The 22282-nt window shown below is 40.6% G+C and overlaps 1 protein-coding gene across 3 annotated transcripts; it reads left to right on the top strand.

Moving 5' to 3' along the window:
- Positions 1–1985: 1985 nt before the first annotated feature.
- Positions 1986–19342, top strand: EEF1AKMT1 (EEF1A lysine methyltransferase 1). 3 transcript variants are annotated; one of them, XM_067562849.1, is made up of 6 exons: positions 1986–2106; positions 11235–11313; positions 12068–12218; positions 13410–13492; positions 16848–17128; positions 19039–19342. In XM_067562849.1, exons 3-6 carry the CDS (start codon positions 12069–12071, stop codon positions 19191–19193), a joined length of 669 nt encoding a protein of 222 aa, XP_067418950.1. In that variant the 5' UTR covers positions 1986–2106; positions 11235–11313; position 12068; the 3' UTR covers positions 19194–19342. The 3 variants fall into 3 exon arrangements, with proteins under 3 accessions (XP_067418950.1, XP_067418951.1, XP_067418952.1); XM_067562850.1 differs by lacking the exon at positions 1986–2106 and adding an exon at positions 2339–2505; XM_067562851.1 differs by lacking the exon at positions 1986–2106 and adding an exon at positions 2968–2986.
- Positions 19343–22282: the final 2940 nt, after the last annotated feature.

Below are 22282 nucleotides of genomic sequence, written 5' to 3'. Positions count from 1 at the left end.
CTGTATCCTGACTGGGCTGCAAGTGGCCCACGGTTGAGACCCACAGCTCTATGCAATAATTATAGTTGAGCTACTCAATAACACAGAGCACAACCTAATTAAGCTAAACATTGTTGGAGGAGAAATACAAAGTGGCATAGAACTGTAAGGGAGCATGAGAGGTCTATTAGTCTAACCCCCACATGCCAAGGCAGAAGTATACCTGATGGGTGTTTTGTTCTTGGAATCCTCTGCTGACTGAGAATCCACAACCTCCCTCGGTAACCTGTTCCCATGCTTAACTATCCTTTTATAGTTGGAAAGCTTTTTCTAATACCTAACCTGAATCTCCCTTGCTGCAGATTAAGCTGATTACATTTTATCCTGCCCTCAATGGATGTGGAGAATAATTGATCACAGTCCTCTTAACAACCTTTTATATATCTGAAGATTGTTAGTGGGTCCCCCAAGACTAAACATGCCCAATTGTTTAGCCTTTCCTCATAGGTCAGGTTCACTAAACCTTTTATCATTTTTGTTGCTCTGGTCTGGACTTGACTCTCTAATTTGTCCTTTTTTCCTTTTTAAATGTGGTGCCTCACTCCCAGTAAATACAGTGGGACAAATTACCTCCCTTACCTTACATATATGCCACTTCTGTTAACACAATCCAGAATATTTTCCTTTCCCAACTGATTTACATTAACTCATATTAGTGATCCACTACAACTCCCTGATCCTCTTCTATAATACTGCTGCCTATCCCTTATTTTCTATTTTGATTTTTCCTTTCTACATATACTATTTTGCACTTGTTTATTAAATTTCACCTTGATGAATTCAAACCAATCCTCCAATGTATCACTATAACCTGCAAATTTTACAAGCATACTCTTCACTGTGTCATCCAAGTTAATGAACATAGTTTTACTAGATCTAGGACAGAGTCTGGTGGGATCCTACTTGATGAGTCCTCACAGTTTGACAATGAACCATTGATAACTACCTTTTAAGTACTGTCTTTCAACCCATTTTGCATCTAGTTTGCATTTCCCAACTTAGCCTGGGAGATTGTCATGGGGGACTGTGTCAAAAGCCTTGCAAAAATCAAGCTTTATTCCCAATTACAGCTTCCCCTCAGCTGCTGGGCTAGTTGACCTGTCACAGAAGGAAATTGGCTGATTTGTTCTTGACAAATCCATGTTGGCCTTTACTTATGACAGGATTATCCACCAGGTTTCACTGAATGGATTGTTTAATAATTTGTATTATACCCAGCATTTGGGGGGGGGGGGGTGTATTGAAGTTAAGCAGGTCAACAACAGACGCCCAGGCTACCCTTTGCCCCTTTCTGAAGGCAAGTGACTGTTACTACCAGGACATCAACCTTCGGCAGGCAGGATTTAAATAAAAGCCAGAGCAAGCGAGTCAAACAGGCCCCCAGTCAGCACGAAAGCGCTGCACCTCCGTCCGCGGCAGCCGGGCCCAGGCAGGGCAGACCCAGCAGCGCCGCAGGAGAGGACGGACGGAGCCGTGCCCCCGGCCCAGCACCGGGCGCAGGAGCGGCCGGGCGCCAGAGCCGCCCCCATCCACCGCAGGCCCCGAGACGCCCGGGCGGCCCATGGCGCTGCGGCTGCGGGGCTAAGCTGCACTGGGCCGAGCACGTGGCCAAAGCAGTGACCAGGCCGGGGCACCCCGGGGCGCAGGGCGGCCTCCCGACCTGGCCCAGGGAGGCACTGAATAGCGGCAGGGGATGGGAGGGGAGCGGCCCGCGCTCGCCCCCCAGCCCGCCTCGCCGCGGGGGAGGGAGGCGCCGTCCGGGGAGCACAGATCACTGCGGCGGGCTCCAGCGGCGCTTCGCCGGGCGGGGGGGGGGGGAAATCCAACCGGCAGAGCATGACGGTTCGGTTCCCGCCTGAGGCGCGTGGCGGCCACCAGAGCGGCCAGTCTGCGCGCCCTCTCTCCTCACTCACACACTGACGTCACGTCACTCAGCGCGGCGTCCCCCGCTGGCTGGGCCGGGTGAGCCCGAGCTGATGGGTATGGATGAGCCAGCCGGGGCCGCGCACGCAGAGCGGGGACGCGCCCGCCAGGCTAGCCGTGTCCGAGCGCGGACCCGAAGAGTAGGTCTGTATTGCGGGGTGTCGCGGGGCGGGGCGGGGAAGGGAGGGTTGCGGGCGCTGAGTCTGGTGACCCCAGTGAGTGACGGGTCCGCTTCGCCTGGCCCTAGGGGCGGGGGTTGATTGAATGATGAAAGCTCCAGGGGCTGGTTGGGGGCGGGGCAGGGGGCTGGGGAGGGGTTGGGTTGGGTTGTGGGGAGCATTGGAGTCCGTTGTGTTAATTTTGATGGACTCTATGGGCCTAAAGAGTCCAAGGTGTGTCTGGGGCTCAGTCCCGCCAGCATCAGACAGGATTAAACAAGCTCTGGGGTTTGGTGCGCACCTCAGCTGCTTAGCGCCGCCTCATCCTCTCACCTTTCACTAAAGGCGCAGGAAATGAGTGAGACCATCATGAAGCCTGTGCCATGTAAAGTATTAAACCCGGCTTTCTTTTTAGCAACATCCCTTCTTGTTCTCTTCTCTGTCGGCTGGGGAGGGTCTTTAGAAGGAAAAAAACCCTTGCTAGCTGAGGTGAGCTGGTGGCGGTGTTGGTAAAATCCAATCCTATTGCCTAGAAGATAAAACAAAGACAAAGACAAGAGAGCAGAGAAGAAATAGCAGAGATGGAAAATGCAGTTTCTGTCTCTGGTGTTGACTCAATCACTGGAGAAAGGCAGGCCCAGCACATGGTCTTGTTTTCCATTTCAAGAACTGTCAATTTATACTAGCATTGGGCTATTTAGGGCACTGCTTTTAGGTCCCCTTCTGGTTACAGGCTCACAGCAGTGTTAAAATAAAATACTCAGTCGTGGCTGGCTAAGGCAGACTCTCATCAAACAGAAGACAAAAGAGGAAGAATAGGAAAAAGAAGAAATACAGTGGGAAAGAAAAAGAACAGGTGGAATAAGGTAGGGTGTGTTCCCTTTTCCTTCTCCACCTTATTTCTTCTTTTTCCTAGTCTTCTTTTTTTTGCCTTCTGTTTAATGAGCCTCTCTTAGCCAACTAAATATTTTAACACTGGTGCGAGCCTGTAAGTAACAAAGTCTGACATCACAGGTGGGCTTCAGGATTTAGCCAGAGATGGTGGAGGTGCTGATGTCATCTGGTTCCCTCTCTTTTTGGCCTGGACATCTCTCAGGATTAGCGCAAAGAAGACACAATGGTGTCACCCTGGATTTTGGGATCCCAGGAAATGGTGGGATTCCATGATGGTGAAGTTCATGCCTTTCTCTTGCCTTTCAGCCAGTATTTGTATCCATCTACATTTCCCCAAAAGTCTTCTTTAAGGACCCCAAAAGGGACTAATAGGTGGACTAACCCATCCCCCCTATTATTTTGTCCACCAATTAGGCCTAATTTCTTGCATGCTGTTTTGGTTAATTGATTTTGGTTCCATACTACACTTGTTTACCAGACATGATTTTAACAAAGTCCTTTAATTATATCAGTAGACCTTCTTTTTTTGTGGCCTAATTCAGTCTTTCTGTCTCCTCTTTGCACCTTTTGCCTTCAACATTCATTGTTATAAATTAGTGGGGGGGGGTGGAAATTGTGACTAATACAATGGTGAATTCAAAATTAGCTATTACCACCCAAGAAAGAAATCTTGGAGTCACCATGAATAATTCTCTGAACTCTTCCATTCAGTGCACACTAGCGGTTAAAAAAGTTTATCGGTATGTTAGGAACTATTAGGAAAGGAATAGAAAATAATACAGAAAATATCATAATGTTGCTACATAAATCCATGGTGTGCTCACACTTCGAATGTTATGTCTAGTTTTGGTTGCCCCATCTCAAAAAGATATACTGTAATGGAACTGGAAAAGGTTCATAAAAAGGCAACAAATATGAACAATGATGTGGAACAGCTTCCCCATGAGAAGAAACTAAAAAGATTAGGGCTGTTCATCTTAGAAAAGAGATGACTGGGGGAGGATCATGAATGGTGTGGAAAAAGTGAATATTTGCTCTTTCATACAATGCAAAAACCAGGAGTCACCCTATCAAATTAATTGACAGCAGGTTTAATACAAACAAGAGGAAGTACTTTTTCATGTAATGCACAATTAAGTTGTGGAACTCATTGCCTTGGGATATTTTGATGGCCAAAAGTATAATTGGGTTCAAAAAAGAACTGGATAAGTTCCTGGAGGATAGGTCCATCAATGGCTATTAGTCAAGATAGCCAGGGATGCAATACTATGTTAACCTCTGACTACCAGAAACTAGGTGTGGAAGACAGGGGTGGTTCACGCCACAGTTGCCCTGTTCTGTATACTCCCTCTGAAGATCTGGTATGGACCACTGTCAGAGACAGGATACTGGGCAAGATGGACTGTGGTTTGACCATAGGTGGCAGTTCTTATGTTTTTATTGTAACATCATAAACTTTTATCCTCTTTCCCACAGATAAGCTCACAATCAAGGTAAATTTGTAGACCCAGTTATCACAATGGGGGGACTGTTGGGAGAAGAAGAGGGATGGATTGTGGTGCCCAACCATATGTGAGAAGTGTAAGGTTAAGGTGTAGTGAAAAGCAGAAATGTGGAGACGACTATAACAACTGCTGTTATAACCCATGATAAGCTTGTCCCTCGGGCACACTTTGTAGATACATCTCTGGTCCTCTGCACAGCCCATGTTATGATAATAGGCAGTGCTTTGGCCGTTACTATGTTCAGACTACGGCAGGACTATGACTCCAACTACAGGGAGCTGATTCCTCCTAAAAGACAGTGATCCCATTCAATGCAATTTCTCAAATGGCAAAAAAGGAAGAAAAATTGTAAGCATGGGCTTGAACATCCCATTTCATGTACAATATTTTTCAATGGTTTCCATGAAGTACCAGCAGCTCTAAACAGGGGGATTGAAAGAGCTCACTGGAATCATGGAATTATACAGGTTGGAAGAAACTCATTCTGATGGATCAACTAGTTCAGGGTTTCTTGACATCCTTCCCCTTAAGGTACTGCAAAGTATTTAGGCTTTCATTTAAGAAATATTAAATTTATTGGAGTTGGCAGACAAGTGGAAGGTGCATTTTCGTAGTATATCTTCCTGGCTGGAGCTTAAAGGTAAATGGAAATCTTTTGGAAAAGCAAATGCTAAACAACTGGTGAAGATCCCAGATCATCAAACAGGATACCTAAACCTTAAAGTTAATGTACTTTTAAAACAAAACCTTTGTATTAAGGAAATATGACATTCAAATATAGTCACTGAATAAGGGAAATAATTTTATGCATCATATACTTGTAGAACGAAGGAAAGTAGAAATCCAACAAATAAATATACTTTACAACAAAAATATTCTAACTCAGTTCCTGCTTCTCTTACCTGCTAAGATCTGAATTTTGGCCCTCTGGACTCTCTGCTTCTCTTGCCACAAATTATTACATCACTAACACCTACAGCAAAAATGGAACTATTTGCACTGTTCTAGGGTGTTAGTGACTTCAGTTGTTGCAGGAGGAACACAGAACCATGAGGGCCTGACCTTGACTTCTGGCAGGTAACAAGTTTTTCATCGATCTTATAAACTGTATCCATTTGTAAAATAAAGTCTGCACTCTGTTAATCATTTGAGCTCTCTGTTCTACAAATGTAATTTTAAAATGTATTATTTCTCCTGTAAATCCTTTGTTTAGTATTCTATTCTGATTGACAAGTTCTAGGCTTTATTTCAGAAGTCTATGGAAGTGAGATGACCTGTCAATAACTGGTGAAAAATGGAGTCATATTTTTGTTAGGCCTTGTGTAATTTTGTGTATAAGACTTACTTAGCTAAAATGAGGGTTTTTTAAAAAAAAAAATAGTTAAACTGGTGCAAACCCATTTTGGATGTTTTAAATTAATTTAAACCTGGCTTAAGCTAAATTGATATAAGTTTACTGAATTTATTTAACCTGTTATAAGCCTTTTTTAAAAATGTCCAGATAGTTTGCACTGGTTTAACTAAGTTTAATTGCCATGTTTGTAATTAAATCAGTGCAAGTTTACGCGTAGACAAGGATTTAGTCATCTTAGTTTGGATGATTTAGCCTTTCCAGGCAGCTGCTCCTTCTGAATTGTTTCCTCTGTTTTTTTTCTCAGGCTTTATCTACATGAGAAAGTTGTGCCAGGTTAACTTAACTATAGGGAGGAGAGCGGGGGGCAGGAGGGGTGGAACAGTCAGAGTAGACAGTACCAGGACAGGAGAGACAGAGGCCCTACCTACCCAAGAAAGATGTATCAATTTTAACTAAATCATTTCTAATCCCCTTGCATGACCTCTTATTTCAGTTGTAAAAATGCCTTAAGTTAAATCAATACAAGGCACATTTAAACCAAAATAAAAGTGTCAACACAAGGGGGTTGCACCAGCTGAACGTAATCAGTTTCTTACATTTTAAACTTTGCCTCAAAAAGCTCTACATCTCTCGTCCACATGGTTTTATTTTGTCAATAAAGCAGGAGAGTTTTGTTGGAGGAAGGAACATTGCAGTGTGTTCGCCTCCACCGCTTTGTCGACAAAAGTCAGCTTTTGTTGACATATCTCTGTAGTGTAGAAAAGGCCTTACTGTACTATCCAGAGTGAAAAATACTTGTGCCAGGGTGCGCCCTGCAAATTAAAAGAATAAAAAACATTGCGCTATTTATTTTGTACTATGTTTAATTATAACATTGTCAATATTTTGTTCATACTTCGATTTTATTTTACAATCTCACCAGTAGAGTTAGTCAGTTTCCCTGGTATTTGAATAATATATTTTCCAGTAGTATTTCACCATCTATATGGTTGTGTGAATACTTGAGAGAAGTACTTGCTGAATACCTTCTGATTATGTTGGTGAAAACTATCAAAACCGGCCATTTTTCACTCTGCTGTGGTGTGGGAAAGATATGTGCAGCAGTAATGGCACTGCAGCTGTTTATTTGCACACATAGGAACAGTTCACATTTGGAAGGGTTTCTTAGTAATCGCAGAAATAAAAACTTTTTAAAAAAAAAAAAGAAATGAAACCTTAGACTCTGCAGAAGTGAATGACACCTATGAGACTTTCCTCCTCATCTCAGGTGAGTGGAGTTTCCAAGTCCTGCCTATGTGAACCCACCTGATCTTCTAGGCTTCCAGCATAGTGCACAAGCAGGAAAATGTCTCCAGGCTGATGCATTTACACTGATTTAAGTGGTGTCCAAATTCACAACAGAATAATTGGCATATATTGATAAAGACCAGCTCATTTTACAAAAGAGAGGTTTTTTTTTTTTTTAAATTTTTGAAGGTGTTCAAAACAGAAGTGTGTGAGAGACACAATGCTCCAACATTTTCTTTCTGTGTGTTGTTTTGTAAGAGAGATCATCACTCCTCCCAACCCGTCAGGTTTGTTACTGGGCTCTTAAAGAGCTTTCTCCTGAACACCAAAAGGAAGGCCTTGGGGGAACTGAGTTAACTATTTTTTTTAAAATCATGTCCACCTTTATCTACTGGACCTGTAAAATTGGACCATATTTGAAGATTTTTGAGGACTCTGCTTTATGAGTGCTAAATCTGTCCAATGATACGAATGTATGGAGCCAGTAAGAATATAACTGTAAAATTTCAGGCCTCAGACTAATGCAAATTTACTGTTCCTATTTCTTTTTTGGTTTTTTCTAAGCAAGCATACATTCATACCATGGCACTAGGAGAAATCATCATGTGAATTATACAATACATACAAAAGAACACAAGATGGTGGTAGTGGTGAGGAAATCTAGCTCATTATTGGAATCAGCATTTTCTATGTATTTCCCTTAAGTATTTGGCTGTATCCCAGTTCTAAAATGGATCTGGCTTTCATGTCTCATAGGAGTATCACAGAGTATCAGTGTGCTGTTGCTTGTGGAGTCCCCTCAAATCTTATTTCTGGAGCTCAAGAATCCTTACATTTTAAATAATAGATTTTTAAGGCCATTAGATTATCTCATCTGACCTGCATAACTCAAGCCATAGAATTGCACCCAAATACTCCTGTATTGAACAAGTAACTTGTGTGTCTAAAGCATATCTTCCAGAAAAGTATCCATTCTTAATTTGAAGGCATCAAGAGATGGAGAGTCCACTGTTTCTTTTGGTAGTTTGTTCCAGTGGCTAATCTCCCTCACTGCTATTTTTTTGGAGTGGATTGAGGGTTTATTTGTAGTTTGAATTTGTCTGGTTTAAATTCCAGATTATGTTTTTCTCTACTAAACTGAAGAATCCTTTAATGCCCAGTATTTTTTCCAACTTTGTCTTCCATTTGAGACTCCTTTACAAGAAATAATCTTTTGCGTGTAGCACTGACACTCAAAAGATTCCAGTTTTCTTAGGTGTCCTATATCAGAAATCTTCCATAGAATCCTGTGTGCACTTTTCCACTTGAATGTCATTGGCTTCTGTGGCTAATGTCAGACTCTACAATTCATTGCAGTTGAAACTACATCAGATCGTTACTGCTCCCAGGAGCAAACTATTTCTTAGTATATACCTGTATCTTTTTCTGTCATTGTTCAGTATAACATTGAAGAGACTTGTTTGTTTATATTTTATTAAACAGGAAATTAACTGCACAATCACTAATTATACTTGGATGTTGGGGTTTTGGTTTTTTCCCCTTCTTTATCAGTTCTTCCTAGTAATTATCAGCTGTCTAATGATTTCTATTTGACCTATTACTCCACTAGATGGCAATGTATCCAGTGAGAGAATGATTGTGTTTAACTTTCACAAACAATTATTGTAGTTCTTCCAACAGATGCATAGAATTTAAGAACAGAAGGGACAACTAAATAATCTAGTCTGACCTTCTGTATATCACAGATCACAAAATTTTAGCCAGTTTCCCCTATCTGTGTTTGAGTAATGCATAACTTGTGTTTGGCTAAAGCATAACTTCCAGAAAGGTATCCAGTCTTGATTTGAAGACATCAAGAAATGGAGAATTCACCACTTCCCTCAGTACCCTATTCATCACAATTACACAATCTTCTGCTTTCAAGCAAAGGCTGTCCTTGCAAACATACCTACTTAGCGTGTTGTGTGAAGAACATAACATGTTACAGAAGAAATACAGAGCACATTTATGAAGGAATAGACTTGTTCGCTCAATACAACATTTGACAGAGAAGAGAAGAACGTAAAGAGGTTTTCAAGAGATTACCTATAAAATGAGAAGTATCAACAACCAAGGAGTCCCACTTTGAACCTGCCGTTTATTCAACCATTTTTTAATATGAAGCATCATCATATAAATAATTGTTTAAAATAATGTTATTTGGCGCAAAAATAAAAATTCATCTCAGGATTTAAGATTTTCTGCCAAACAATCCATCCAATCCAAAATGGGCATTAAAGGATGGGGGAATTGTGCCTATTCCAAAAGATATACAACAGTGCTATATAAGGTAAAGAAATAATGCTTGAATACACATACTTCTTACAGAGCACCAAAGTACAGCAGTATGTTTCTCCCAGGTTGTTTTGGTTTGATAGACATTAATTAAGCATACTGATGCTTACTGCTTAATTAACCTGTTCCCCAGATAACAACAGCTTGGCCAGTCATACTTCCCAGTAGTGAAAAGAAAGACAGGCTCTGTAGTACATAGCATAGTACATACATATCTTATCATTACTCTCAGCAACATCCAACATCTCCTGTTTGCTAAATTTTGTCTAAGGAGCCTGCTAGTTTTATGAATGTTTAGGTAATAAAAACACCACTGTTTCTAGAAATCAGGGTGGAGAAGGTGTAATAAATGCCTTTCAGTTACGTAGAGACTAAGGAGTGGAGTTAAAGAAGCAGTACAAGATGATATAACTCAGTTTAAGGTTTTAGATGTCATTTATAAAAATGTCAGAACTTCTCAATTGATGTACAGTGTGTCTGTTCGTCTGGCTGTGTCTTCATTCATATATGTAAATATACAAATTCCCAGTCATGCAGTGGCATTTGGGAGGGATGTCTTCATGAGCCTCTCACCTGCTTTGTTTTGGTTTATGGAGAGCTTTCCACCATTCAGGGAAGTCTTTGTATAATGTGATATTAGCGTGAAGTGAGGGCAGTGTTGATCCTAGGACACGAGTTTATTTCTCGATGACTCTAGAAGTGTCACTTATCAGACTGACTGCTGTGCAGTTCTGTGCTTAGTTTGTTAATATAGAAGTGTCCACTAACACCTCTCAAGAGTCTTTTGACATTTTCTTTTATATTTAGGATCTTTTATTTTTCTTGCTCTGTTTAATGGGGTTAAATGCTACCATTCTGCTTTTGTGGCATTTTACACTCAGATTTCACTGCTGGAAATCACCTACACAAGGCGTAGGGCAACAGATTCAGGCCCTAAATTTTTAAAGGGTTTATAATTCATCTGAAAAAACATGCTTTAGACATAAACCCAATTTATACATTTTAACAAAATTTTTATTGTAAAGGATATTTAAAAATAAATCTACAGAGGTGTTCAATGTTAGAGGAATTCAAAAGAAAAAAAATGTACCATCGGCACCAGAAGGTTTGTACTGTTACTAACTCAGATGAGAGTAATGAGATGTGCAGTTTAAAATGTCAAGCTGAAATGAGGTATTTCAACAAGGATTTTAGTGGTGGTTAACCCTTAAAAGTAGCTGAAGCATGAGCTCAAATACATTTCACACACTGATCTGAATGAAGTCAGTGTAGTTAACAAGTTCCTTCCTGCGATACAGTACCAAAATCCTATAGGCCATCAACTGGTGAGAATTGCTCCCTCTGTTCTACTCATTTTACAATGTGTTCTTAATGATAAGTTTGTAACATTATCTCTGTACTGAGTGGCTGCTTTCTGCAGTTAGCATGTTAACACTGACTGAAAAAAATCCCACTTAATGTAGATGTTAAGTGACTGCATTTTCATTATGAAAATGATAAAAACATCCCTTCTTTCACCTCCTTTCACTCCTGATAATGCAATTTTTTTGTGTCTGCTATGTTTGGAAAGGAATGGTCAGTTATTCTCTGGCAACTAATCACTTTCCTCCTGATTCATAACCACTAGCCCTTTCCAACAAGTTAGTGGGGGAGAACATGGTTTATATTGGTGAGCTGACCATATGAAATGTGTTACAGTTCCTGCTAATTATTTAGTACTAATTGCATCATGCATTTTAGGTGGAAAGGCTGGAGCAGACTTCTACAGGATTTGAAAAATATGCAAAAGGCCTCTTAGCTAGAGGGTGATAGAAAAAAGGTGAGTGGTCCTAGAAGAACAACACCCCAGTAAGATCAGTCAGCGTTCAGCTGTGTTGAAAGGGCATGGTTCTGTGACTCCTACCAGGATGTTGTCCCTGGATGCTGCTTGGAGACACACTATTTCAGTAGTTCTCAATCAGCAGAGGGCTCCCAGGGGGTACATCAACTCCTCTAGATATTTGCCTGGTTTTACAGCAGGTTACATAAAAAGCACCAGCGAAGTCAGTATAAACTAAAATTTCATACAGACAATGACTTGTTCATACGGCTCTATGTACCATACACTGAAATGTCAGTACAATATTTATATTCCGATTGATTTATAATTATATGGTAAAAATGAGAAAGTAAGTAATTTTTCAGTAATAGTGTGCTGTGATACTTTTGTATTTTATGTATAATTTTGTAAGCAAGTAGTTTTCAAGTGAGGTGAAACTTGGGATACACAAGACAGATCAGACTCCTGAAAGGGGTACAGTAGTTTAGAAAGGTTAAGAACCACTGCATTATTTCATATCTGACTCTGGCTGGTAGGTGTTTGATGCATTTTGCATATTCCCCATCTCCATCTTATACTGCAAGAGAGAGAATGTGCTTTCTCTTTCTTTTGTTGGCTCTTGCCTAGGAAGTTTAGTCTTTTGGTTAGTAGGTGAGACACTGTGGTTTTATCTCAAAATGAGGTGGTCTTTACTAAATGCTATTGTCATTAAGAAAAGTTGAGTTTAAATATTTCTTCTTGTTAATATTTACAGAATGGATGATGACGATGATTACATCCCTCAGCTTTCATCCCATGCTCTAGCTGCCCTGCAGGAGTTCTATAGTGATCAGCAACAGAGAGAGGGCACAAAGATCTGCCAAGGGTTTAAACAATATTTTATTGGCTCAATAGAGGAGGACTGGGTGAGAAACTAAACTTCAGAGACTGCAATGCAATTACTTGTAGTGCCCAGTTACAAAGGAGCAGGGATGTGAGGCTTCTTTGGAGGGGAAAAGAGGATGGGGGGAATGAAAAAGGGCATTTCCAAGAGTGGGGAAATCTAATCGTATTGCTTCCGCACTATAAAAGTAAAAGTCGCAGGGTGTCATTGAAGCTGGATATGGTGCCTTTTTGTTTGCTTGCTTGTTTGTTTTTGTTCTATCTGACACTAATTGAAATTGACATGGGTGGAAAGGAGAAAAGATGCCAAGACAAATAGTTGCCCTTTCTGGAAATTTTATTACTAGACTCGGAGGGTCAAGGAGGTACAGATTTTCCATTGGTGCCTGTGTGAAAGAGATGCAGTTAGGACATATTGTAACAATGTGAAAATAGCACACTCTTCCCTCTCCTCCCTTGTCATACCTCTTTGTTTTTTGCCGACCTTATGTGGACATGTGATTTGTCCGTTCTTATCTATGACTGACGATTCTGCCCATGAGGTTTTCTGGTTGTCCTTTTCCTGTTTTTTCTTCCTTCTTTTTTCCACTGCTGTCATCTCTGACCTTCTCCTTCCTACCTTCTGCTATCTCATCTTTCCTTTTCTTCCCTGTTATTACTTTCTTTAATTTTCCCATCTCTCCCCTCTGGATGTCTCCTCGTCTCTCACAATCCTGAACTGGTATAGACTGTTCCCAACTTCAAATAAATGAATGGCTTCTTTACACAATTTTAAACTACTTGAAGACTGGGAGTTAAAATATCTGCACTCTGTGCAGGTAAACAACATCTATGAATTTGGATTCAGCACTATTAACAGAGTAAAGGTACTAAATAAAAGAATGATCTAAATAGATAGTCTGATACAGTTTGGTTTTGCTGAAATAATATATTTGTAATAGACTCAGGCAACATCTAAGTGTGAACTAGCTACTATTTATCACCTTGAAATACTAGTTTATAGAGGAAATAAGGTAGCTGTCAATAAAGAAATCCCTTTTCCAGCTCAGTTAATAAGAATTGTTCAGAGGTGCAGGAGTGCAATGTATAATACAAAAAGATTGTTGTGGATTTTGGTTTTCCCAGAATATTGGTTAACAAAAAGTAAATGTCATATAGTTCACTGTCAGAAGGACTGATGTTGTCTGTAATTGTTTGTGCATGATTTTCCCCAGCAATTGAGCCAGTTTTGGTATGATGACGAAACTGCATCGTGTCTGGCTAATGAAGCTGTTCGAGCAGCTGGAAGAGGTGGCAGGTAGGTTTTATTAATTAAACATTTTGTTTAGAAGATGTTCATGCTGACTTTCTGCATGTTCCTAACAGTGGTTTTTTGTGAACTGAAACAGATCTTACTACTTATTTTTTCTTTCCAATTCCACTTAACTATCGTCACAATTCCTTTTGTTTTAAGATACCTTTGCCGATTAACTTGGTAGTCTGATTCAGAAAAAAATGCAGAAAGGTTATTTTTAGAGTTGTAAACACCTTTGACAAAACCTGAAGTTCCCACTATCTGAGTGTCAGAACTATTTATTCCATCATTCTACTCATTGGAATACTTTGTATACAAAACTGAATACAGGTAATATGAAGACAATATCCCATACGATGTTCTTTTCAGTGTAACTGATTATCCAGTTTCTTGATTGATAAGTTGGGTGTTTCCAAAACCAAAAATTATGGCAAGTGTATTTTTATAGTTATGGATTAAATATATTCTTCTTACAGATTTTGCTTTGTTGCTGCTATCAGTTGATGTTTTTTTATGAAATAAATTCAACCAAAGGACTGTAATTACAGTAGCACCCATATTCTATGAACTAATTGGGGATTCAAGAGTTCATAAAATCAAAAAGTTCATAAAATGGAATATCTCAAAATTATAGTAGGTATGGTCCATCAGTTGCAGTATGTTGCACTGTATCACATTCTTCTTGTTCTTCAAACCACTGTAAAATTATTTCCAGTGCACTGAAGGCATTGCAATGTGGAGGCATGTTGACTTGTTCTTCATAAACATAATTTTCATTGTGATTTTTTCCCCCTGACTTGGTTGGGAAAAGTAGTTTGTTGAACATAAGCTTGGTGTTCATAAAATCAAGGGTCTACTGTATTTTTAAAGGACATGTCAAGACGATAGGCCTTGAAACCATAGCTATCAGGTTTGGTTTGTTCATGGATACACATACGCACGTTGCTCTGTCCCTCTTCGTTCTTGTGTGTTGGCAGAGTATTGCAGTTAGAGCTAGGCGGAAAATGGTTTTCCCGTCCTGTGAAGATTTATGAGATTTAAAATTTTTTCTCATTTTGCATCAGGATAAAACCAAGACCTTTTGAAGGCTTTTGACAAAAATATACAGACTTTCTTCTGCTCCCTGGAATAGCATGATGGTCAGGGCATTCACCTGTGAGGTGAGAGATCCTGGGTGAAGTCCCTGCTTAACCTGATTCAGACCAGGGACTTGAGCCAGGTCTCCCACATCCCAGGTGAGTGCTTTAACTACCACACTGTTCTGGAGTGGCGGTCTCGTCCACCATCTTGTATCACCATTTTCTGACCAAAAAAACCCCCAAAAAACCCATTTCAGTGAAAATTCCTGACCAGCTCTAATTGCAATCTCAGGAACCTTGTTAATTTCAATATCCTGTTTGCTCAAAAGACCAAGGGAATAAGCAAAGCAGAGGAATGAGGCAACCTACATTCTTATATTTGGATTGCCTATACATAAAATTGGCACTCAGATGAGAAACTGGGATTGTCTATATTGCAGATTTAATTTTAAAAGCTTCTCCCTTTGAAAATAAGTTGAGAGGAAAATAGAATGTTTTGTCTTGGAGTGTTTTTCCTTTTTTTGTTATTTAATCATGGCAAAGTCTCTAATATTTATTTCAAATAACAGAGATAAATGTCAGAATTGATAGAATCATAGATTAGAGTTGGAAGGGACCTCAGGAGGTCATCTAGTCCAACTCCCTGCTCAAAGCAGGACTAACCTCAGTTAAATCATCCCAGCCAGGGCTTTGTCACGCTGCAGCTTAAAAATCTCTAAAGATGGAGATTCCACCACCTCCCTAGGTAACCCATTCCAGTGCTTCACCACCCTCCTAGTGAAAAACTTTTTCCTAATATCCAACCTACACCTCTCCCACTGCAACTTGAGACCATTGCTCCTTGTTCTGTCATCTGCCACCACCGAGAACAGCCTAGCTCCATCCTCCCTGGAACCCCCTTTCAGGTAGTTAAAGGCTGCTATCAAATGCCCCCTCATTCTTCTCTTTTGCAGACTAAACAAGCTTAGTTCCCTCAATCTCTCCTCATAAGTCTTGTGCTCCAGCCCCCTAATCATTTTTGTTGCCCTCCACTGGACTCTCTCCAACTTTTCCACATCCTTTTTGTAGTGGGGGGCCCACAACTGGACACACTACTCCAAATGCGGCCTCACCAATGCCGAATAGAGGGGAATAATCACTTCCCTCGATCTGCTGGCAATGCTCCTACTAATGCAGCCCAATATGCCATTAGCCTTCTTGGCAACCAGGGCACACTGTTGAGTCATATCCAGCTTCTTATGCACTGTAACCGCCAGGTCCTTTTCTGCAGAACTGCTGCCCAGTTCGTCGGTCCCCAGTCTGTAGCTGTGCATGGGATTCTTCCGTCCTAAGTGCAGGACTCTGCACTTGTCCTTGTTGAACCTCATCAGATTTCTTTTGGCCTAATCCTCTAATTTATCTAGCTCACTCTGTATTGTATCCCTACCTTCCAGGGTATCTACCACTCCCCCTAGCTTAGTGTCATCTGCAAACTTGCTGAGGGTGCAATCTACCCCATCCTCCAGATCATTAATGAAGAGGTTGAACAAAAACGGCCCCAGGACTGACCCCCTGGGGCATTCCTCTTGTTACTGGCCATGATGCTATTCATGACCCATGTTTTAATGTATTTCTGATGTTTCATCTTACTGACTATGTTAAAAGAACTGTAGCATTATATTTGTCCTTGTGGAGTTCAAACACGACCATGATGAAATCCAGATAGTTTAATAGACTTCTCTGAGTTTAGTCAGCTTGGTGCTACAAGCAGCATACTTTTGTTAATATCCGCTTCTAGTACTCTATTATCATTAACATGATGTAATTCATTATTAACCTTCATAAACTGTGCATGTAAATCCTGTCATTTTTCAGACCCAGAGGCAGGCCTGGATCCCTGCTGGTGGACAATAGATTCTGCTCAAATTAGTGCATCATTATGGCTTTTATATTGAGTGGCTTGTGGCTGGTTGGTTGGTTCAATGTGAAATTTTAATGCATGTACTAAAAGCAGAAATCCAAGTAAAAGCAAAGAGGTTATAACCTAGAAATGAGGCCCAAATCAAAACCCAGGATCCAAATATCCCAGAACTTTTGGGGCCGGGAAGAGGCGGTCAAAATCCAGAGCTAATTTTACAAGCAGACTTTTTTTTTTTTTTTTTAATATGTAAAGGCTGAACCAAAATCCTGATTTTGGGATGTTAAAAATCCAATTGTTGTGGTCTGAGCTCAATTCCAATATAATCTTTGTCTGTTACCCTTTAAAAAGAATATTCTGAATTATTTCTTTTTCTTTTCAGGATAGCGTGTGTTAGTGCACCCAGTGTTTACCAGAAACTGAAAGAACAGGATGGCAAAGATTTTTCAGTGTGTATTCTGGAATATGACAAAAGATTTTCTGTATATGGAGAGGAATTTATCTTCTATGATTACAACAATCCATTGAATTTACCTGGAAATCTCATACCACACAGTTTTGACATAGTATTAGCGGACCCACCTTATCTGTCTGAGGAGTGTCTCAGAAAAACAGCAGAGACCATCAAATACTTAACAAAAGGAAAGATTCTGCTTTGTACAGGTATAACCTTGTGTCTTTTGAGAGAGGAAAAAATATACTTAATGTTATTGCTCTAAATATTTTTGTTATCTATTTTGGTGAAGTTCCAGTGGAACCCAGGCTGGGGTCCAACAGAACCCTGTCTGTCAGGCAGGTTAACTGCCAGCTTCCCTGCTCAGCTCCTTGGCAGTTTGCTTGCCAGACTGCCCTGGAGACGGGGTCTCCGAGGTCCATGGCTCTGGGGCAGCCCAACTGGCTGATTGCCCTGAAGCATGGAAAACTTAAAAAATGTTGGTCTTTGTTTTGAATCGGAACAAAACCAGATTGTAAAATACTGAGATCTTCCATGAAATGGAATTACCTTTCTTAGTACAGCTCTAGTACTCTAACTAGGACAAAATGCATTGTTTTTAGGAAATCCTGACCATTGAGCTGTGCAATCTCATAGACTGTATATGCTTAATGCCCCTAGTGCACATGAGGCAAATGTATTCAATGCCTGGGAATCTCTCTATATTTCTGGAACTGAACACCATTGAGAATTGGTTCTGTTTATACAGAGATTCTTGTCTAGTGCTTAGAGTGGGAAACTGAAACTTGGGACTTGAGTTTTCTTCCCACCTGTGCTACTGACTTGTGTGAAGTTGAGCATGCATTCAACCTCTGTGCTTAAGGTTAGCTAACTGTTAAAAAAGAATAATACCTATTTCACGGGGCTATTATGAGCTTATTTGTTATTTGTAAAGAGCTTTGAGATCATCTAAGAGAAGAATAGTGTTGTTCCAATCCTTTTAAAGGAACACACTCTATAATTAAGATGGTTATTGAAGTGTAATTATGCTAAACATGAATACCCCTTCAGAAGTGTTTTTTAAACAAATAGATTTAAAACTATTTGAACTTACTGAAAATAAATGAAAAATTCTGGTGCCTTTAGGAATTGGCAAGTTCCTAAATTCTGCAGCTGCTGGCTGAAGTTTAAGCTGCCACATAGCTCTTTCTTGGAGAGTCCACGCTAAGCTAAAATGACAGTAGAGTGAGTGATGACTAGATTGTAATAGCCTCTATCTGATCAGTGAAGAGGGACGTGTTAGCAAGACTTCTTCTAAAGGAATGAAAGTTTTAGAGTTTTGCTTTGAACACAAATGTATTGGTAGACACATTTATTGTTCAAAGTAATGTATAAGGATTGTGCCACTGTTAAAAACCTCAGCCCTTGAGCATGAAAGTGAGTAGTGGCAGTTAAAATGTTTGGGGACATCTGTGAACAGTTAAAGAACCTACAGCAGAGTAACATAGTATCTCTTAGGGCCTCTTATCACTGTGGAGTCCCATATTTCTAATGCTACTAAGACCTGCTCTGCCCATGCTGCGATCGTGCTCTAATGCAGAGGTTCCCAAACGGTGGTACATGTACCACTGGTTATATGTGAGCCTGAGGGTCCATCCATTCATTTCACAATTTTTTAAGAAGGTGGGACTTGAATAAGTAAAGTTTATGAGCCTTTGCTCTAGGGCACCAGCTGTGTTACTTCCCTAGTTTTGAACTGGGTAACTCTAAATATGACATTGTGGAGCATATTCACTCACAAGTGGCAGCAGTGTGTGGAATTTGAATCTGTCTCTCATTTGGCTCTTTGTATACAGTCAAGAGCACTTTCAAGGGAGAATGTTTAGCCCCAGAGGAATGGGATAGCGGAGGAAGCACTCTAAACTATTCTCAGACTCTTTCCCGCCTTTCTCACCTTCCTTCTCCCTCCCTTGGGACTCTAACCATCTCTGTGGCCCAGGAGTGCTTGATGCCACAGAGCTTTAGAGAGGATGATGGAAGGGAAGTAAAAATAAGAGATGCTGGAGGAACAATTTTTTAAGAAGCATAGAATGTTCGGTTGCCTTTCTTTGTCATCAAACCCTAATTCTTTCTGCTTCAGGTGCAGTCATGGAGGAGCAGGCAGCGAAGCATCTTGGTGTGAAAATGTGCAAGTTTATTCCAAAACATACTCGAAACTTAGCCAATGAATTTCGATGTTATGTGAATTATGATTCTGGACTGGACCGTGATTCTAGCTGTTCAGAACGTACATAAGAAAAGCTATGCAATATATCCATCAATTCCATTTATTTCTTCTTTCAGTGATGGCTGCATTCCTCATTGCTTTATTAAAAGTGCTGCTCCAGGTAATGGTTTCTGAACTAGCTTTAGACATCTAAATGTGACCGCCTCTGTTATTTGTTGAGTCTGCAGACATTTGCAACTGACTTATTTTTGTACCCTACTTAGGGCTTGTCTTCACATACAGTGGCACAGCTGCACTGATGCAGCTGTGCTGCTGTAGCGTTTTAGTGAAGGAGCTCCTTTGCCAACAGGAGAGCTTCTCCCATCAGCATAGTTAATCCACCTCCCTGACACAATAGTTATGTTGGCAGGAGAGGCTCTCCCGTTGACATAGCGCTGTTTACACCAGGGGTTAAGTCGGTATAACTATGTCACTCGGTGTGGATTTTTCACACCCCTGAGCACCGTAGTTATACCAATAAAGGTCTGCAGTGTAGACCTGGCCTTAGTAGATGAATGGGGACTGGTTGGTTCAGGTGACTTGGTAATAGGAACTCTTCTGTTCTAAATCATTAATTAGACTGTGATCCTGATATTTGCCTTTCCCATTAGGGCTGTTCCATGAGTACAGTGTGGTGGAGTGTCCAAGTGACTCGGTCCAGCCTTGCCCCTTGGTCATATGCTACTACAAATTCACAATCCTGTTATCTCCCGTGGGAGGGTGTGGATTGCTCCAAGCCAGTCCTGGTCTTTTGGGCGGGAAAGATAGAGGTCCTGGTCTCTCCAGCAGTGCAGTTTCATGAACCTGGCTTTCTACTTCCCAGAACGCCAGGCCACTATCTCCTCATGTTCCCTCCTCCACCTCTTTTGCTTCTGGGCTCACTCGAGGAGGAGAGATGGCAGCTCAATGAGGACATGTGCAACAATGTGAAGGGGAGCTTCATACATGCCCATGAACTCAGGACTGGATTAATGCATAGGCAAACCAGGCACTGAGGCACATGCCTGGGAGCCAGATTTGTTGGAAGGGGGGGGGTGTCCTAAAACATGTTGGTTTTTGTTTTGTTTAACCCATGCAGATTTGCATGCTAACTGAAAGAACTTCACTCACTTGAGTAAGTGGTCTTGCGCCCTGACACGCAGTCACATTGGCAGTGTCACTCAAATTTGACTCAGCTGCCCCTCTGCCATGATGAGGGGTGGCCAGGCCATATTTGAGTGGGGTTACAACCCCATGTGCCAGGTCACTGCACCACTCACTCGTGAGTGAAATTCTTTCAGTTCTCACACAGATCTGCACCAGTGAACGAGTGGGCAGAGACGGGCCTCACGCACAGCTGAGACTCACTTTCTCCTTGGCTCTGTTGGGAATGGCAGGAGGGCACTGGCTAAAGAAACAGGCTGGGATGGGAACTTACTGCAGTAACATGTATGGGTGAGAACAACACCGAAGTATATTTTCCCCCTTCTTTCCATTTATCAGCCATTTATTGTTGTTAACATTAGAAGGTAGGGACCCAGAAGTGTATGTTTGCCTAGAGCCTGTGGTGGTTTATTCAGTCCTGCACACACTTCTCAGAGTGCAATGCATGCATAAAACGGGATCCCGCTGACAAGGAAATTGGGGACATAGCGCATGTATAGTGACCTCTGCTATTTGACAGGTAACGTGGGCCCGCTCCTTAGGAAAATTCTTCTTGTGCCCCATGGCTGTTCGATGGCCTTGATGAAATGAGTTTGTGGAAGCAGTCCAGTTCCTAGTGCACAGGTATCTTTCTCACAGAAAAGCACCATCACAATTTGCACTAATTAGTTTCAGCAGCCACCTCAAATATTAGGTACAAGGACTGTTGTTTTATTTATCACCCCTAAATATGGTTCCCCCAGAAAGGGGTTGACAGCTGTCTATACTGTACTTGCCATGTTGTTTGGTCCACATGGTTGTCAACCTGGCACCTTTCATGAGCAATAACTGTTTGAGCAGAGGGAAAATAGTTATGTCATTGATGGATTGTTAAAATCAAATTTGAGAGGCCTCTTCAGAAGCAGAACTAGCTAAGATTTATCAGTTACTTTACACCTAAAAATTAACTTGCATAAGTGAAAAGGGATTAATTTGGAATTTGCAGCTGTTACTTTTTAAAGAAACCATTTCATTTTGACATAACAAGTGCATATTATCTATTGATTCCCATTTTTAAAATTTTCAGTTATTTTTCATCTTTTCTGAATAGTTAAAACAAATCCACATTTCCTTTAAGTAGCAAGATGTATATATTTTCATTATTGCTTCCCATCTTGTAAATTGGTCTATGATGAACATCTGCTATTCTGGGGGAAAAAAGTTTTATTAACTAGTTAAACAGCTCTCTGCAGAAATGAAGTGCATACATTAGGAATGTTATGTATTAGGGATTTTTAAAGAGCCCATTTTAGGTTCTTAAGCCAGGCATTACTGTTCCAGGGGTACTGTAAACCTGACGTTTTAGTGAAAAAAACAAAATACTTATTTCCCCAATAGGGGTAGTTTGACCTGCATTAAAAATTTTACACAAATGAGGCTATTCCATTTTTGTGTACTACGGAACCAGCCAATATTCACTTTACTGCTTCATACTGTGTTCATATGATTTCAGTTTGAGGTAATATAATAACTGGGCATAAGTTATCTGTGCGCTGCAGTAATGCTCACAATGCACTGTGGGATGTTAAATCGTGCATAGCCACTGGTCTGGGTAAAGCGATCTAACAAAATGCTGGCACTATGATTTTTAAAATTAAGGTAAAGACAATTTATAGGGTGAGTCAAGTATGTAGTTACAAGAACTTGCTGCTTTATTTCCAAACGTCCTTTTTAAAAAAATTTTTTACTACTCATTCCACAAATACAAGCACCTTAAAGATACGTTAGAGGTAGTTGGAATTTATAAAATTACTGAAGCATAATGGAATCTCTTGATAAACTTATACCAGGAAATAGACAGATGTAACATTTTATATTTGTGGACTTTGGCAGTACTTCCAAAACTTAAAATAGATATTCATTAAAACATTTCTCTTTTGGAATACCAGACATTTGTGATCATCGGGAAATTAGAAAAGACAATTTTATCTAGCTC

This window comes from Emydura macquarii, unplaced genomic scaffold (genome assembly GCF_026122565.2).
Source record: "Emydura macquarii macquarii isolate MOO-44397 ecotype Brisbane River unplaced genomic scaffold, CSIRO-AGI_Emac_v2 contig_2473, whole genome shotgun sequence".
Lineage (NCBI taxonomy): Eukaryota > Metazoa > Chordata > Testudines > Chelidae > Emydura > Emydura macquarii.
Note: the sequence above shows the minus strand (reverse complement) of the source record. Positions and strands in the feature narration are given on the sequence as shown.

What these genes read in the sequence shown, in the direction of transcription:
- EEF1AKMT1 (XM_067562849.1), top strand. Translation starts at nt 12,069, where the DNA reads ATGGATGATGACGATGATTACATCCCTCAGCTTTCATCCCATGCTCTA. An exon ending in GCAGCTGGAAGAGGTGGCAG is followed by an intron (nt 13,493 to 16,847) that starts GTAGGTTTTATT and finishes TTTTCTTTTCAG; the next exon opens with GATAGCGTGTGTTAGTGCAC. An exon ending in AAAGATTCTGCTTTGTACAG is followed by an intron (nt 17,129 to 19,038) that starts GTATAACCTTGT and finishes TTTCTGCTTCAG; the next exon opens with GTGCAGTCATGGAGGAGCAG.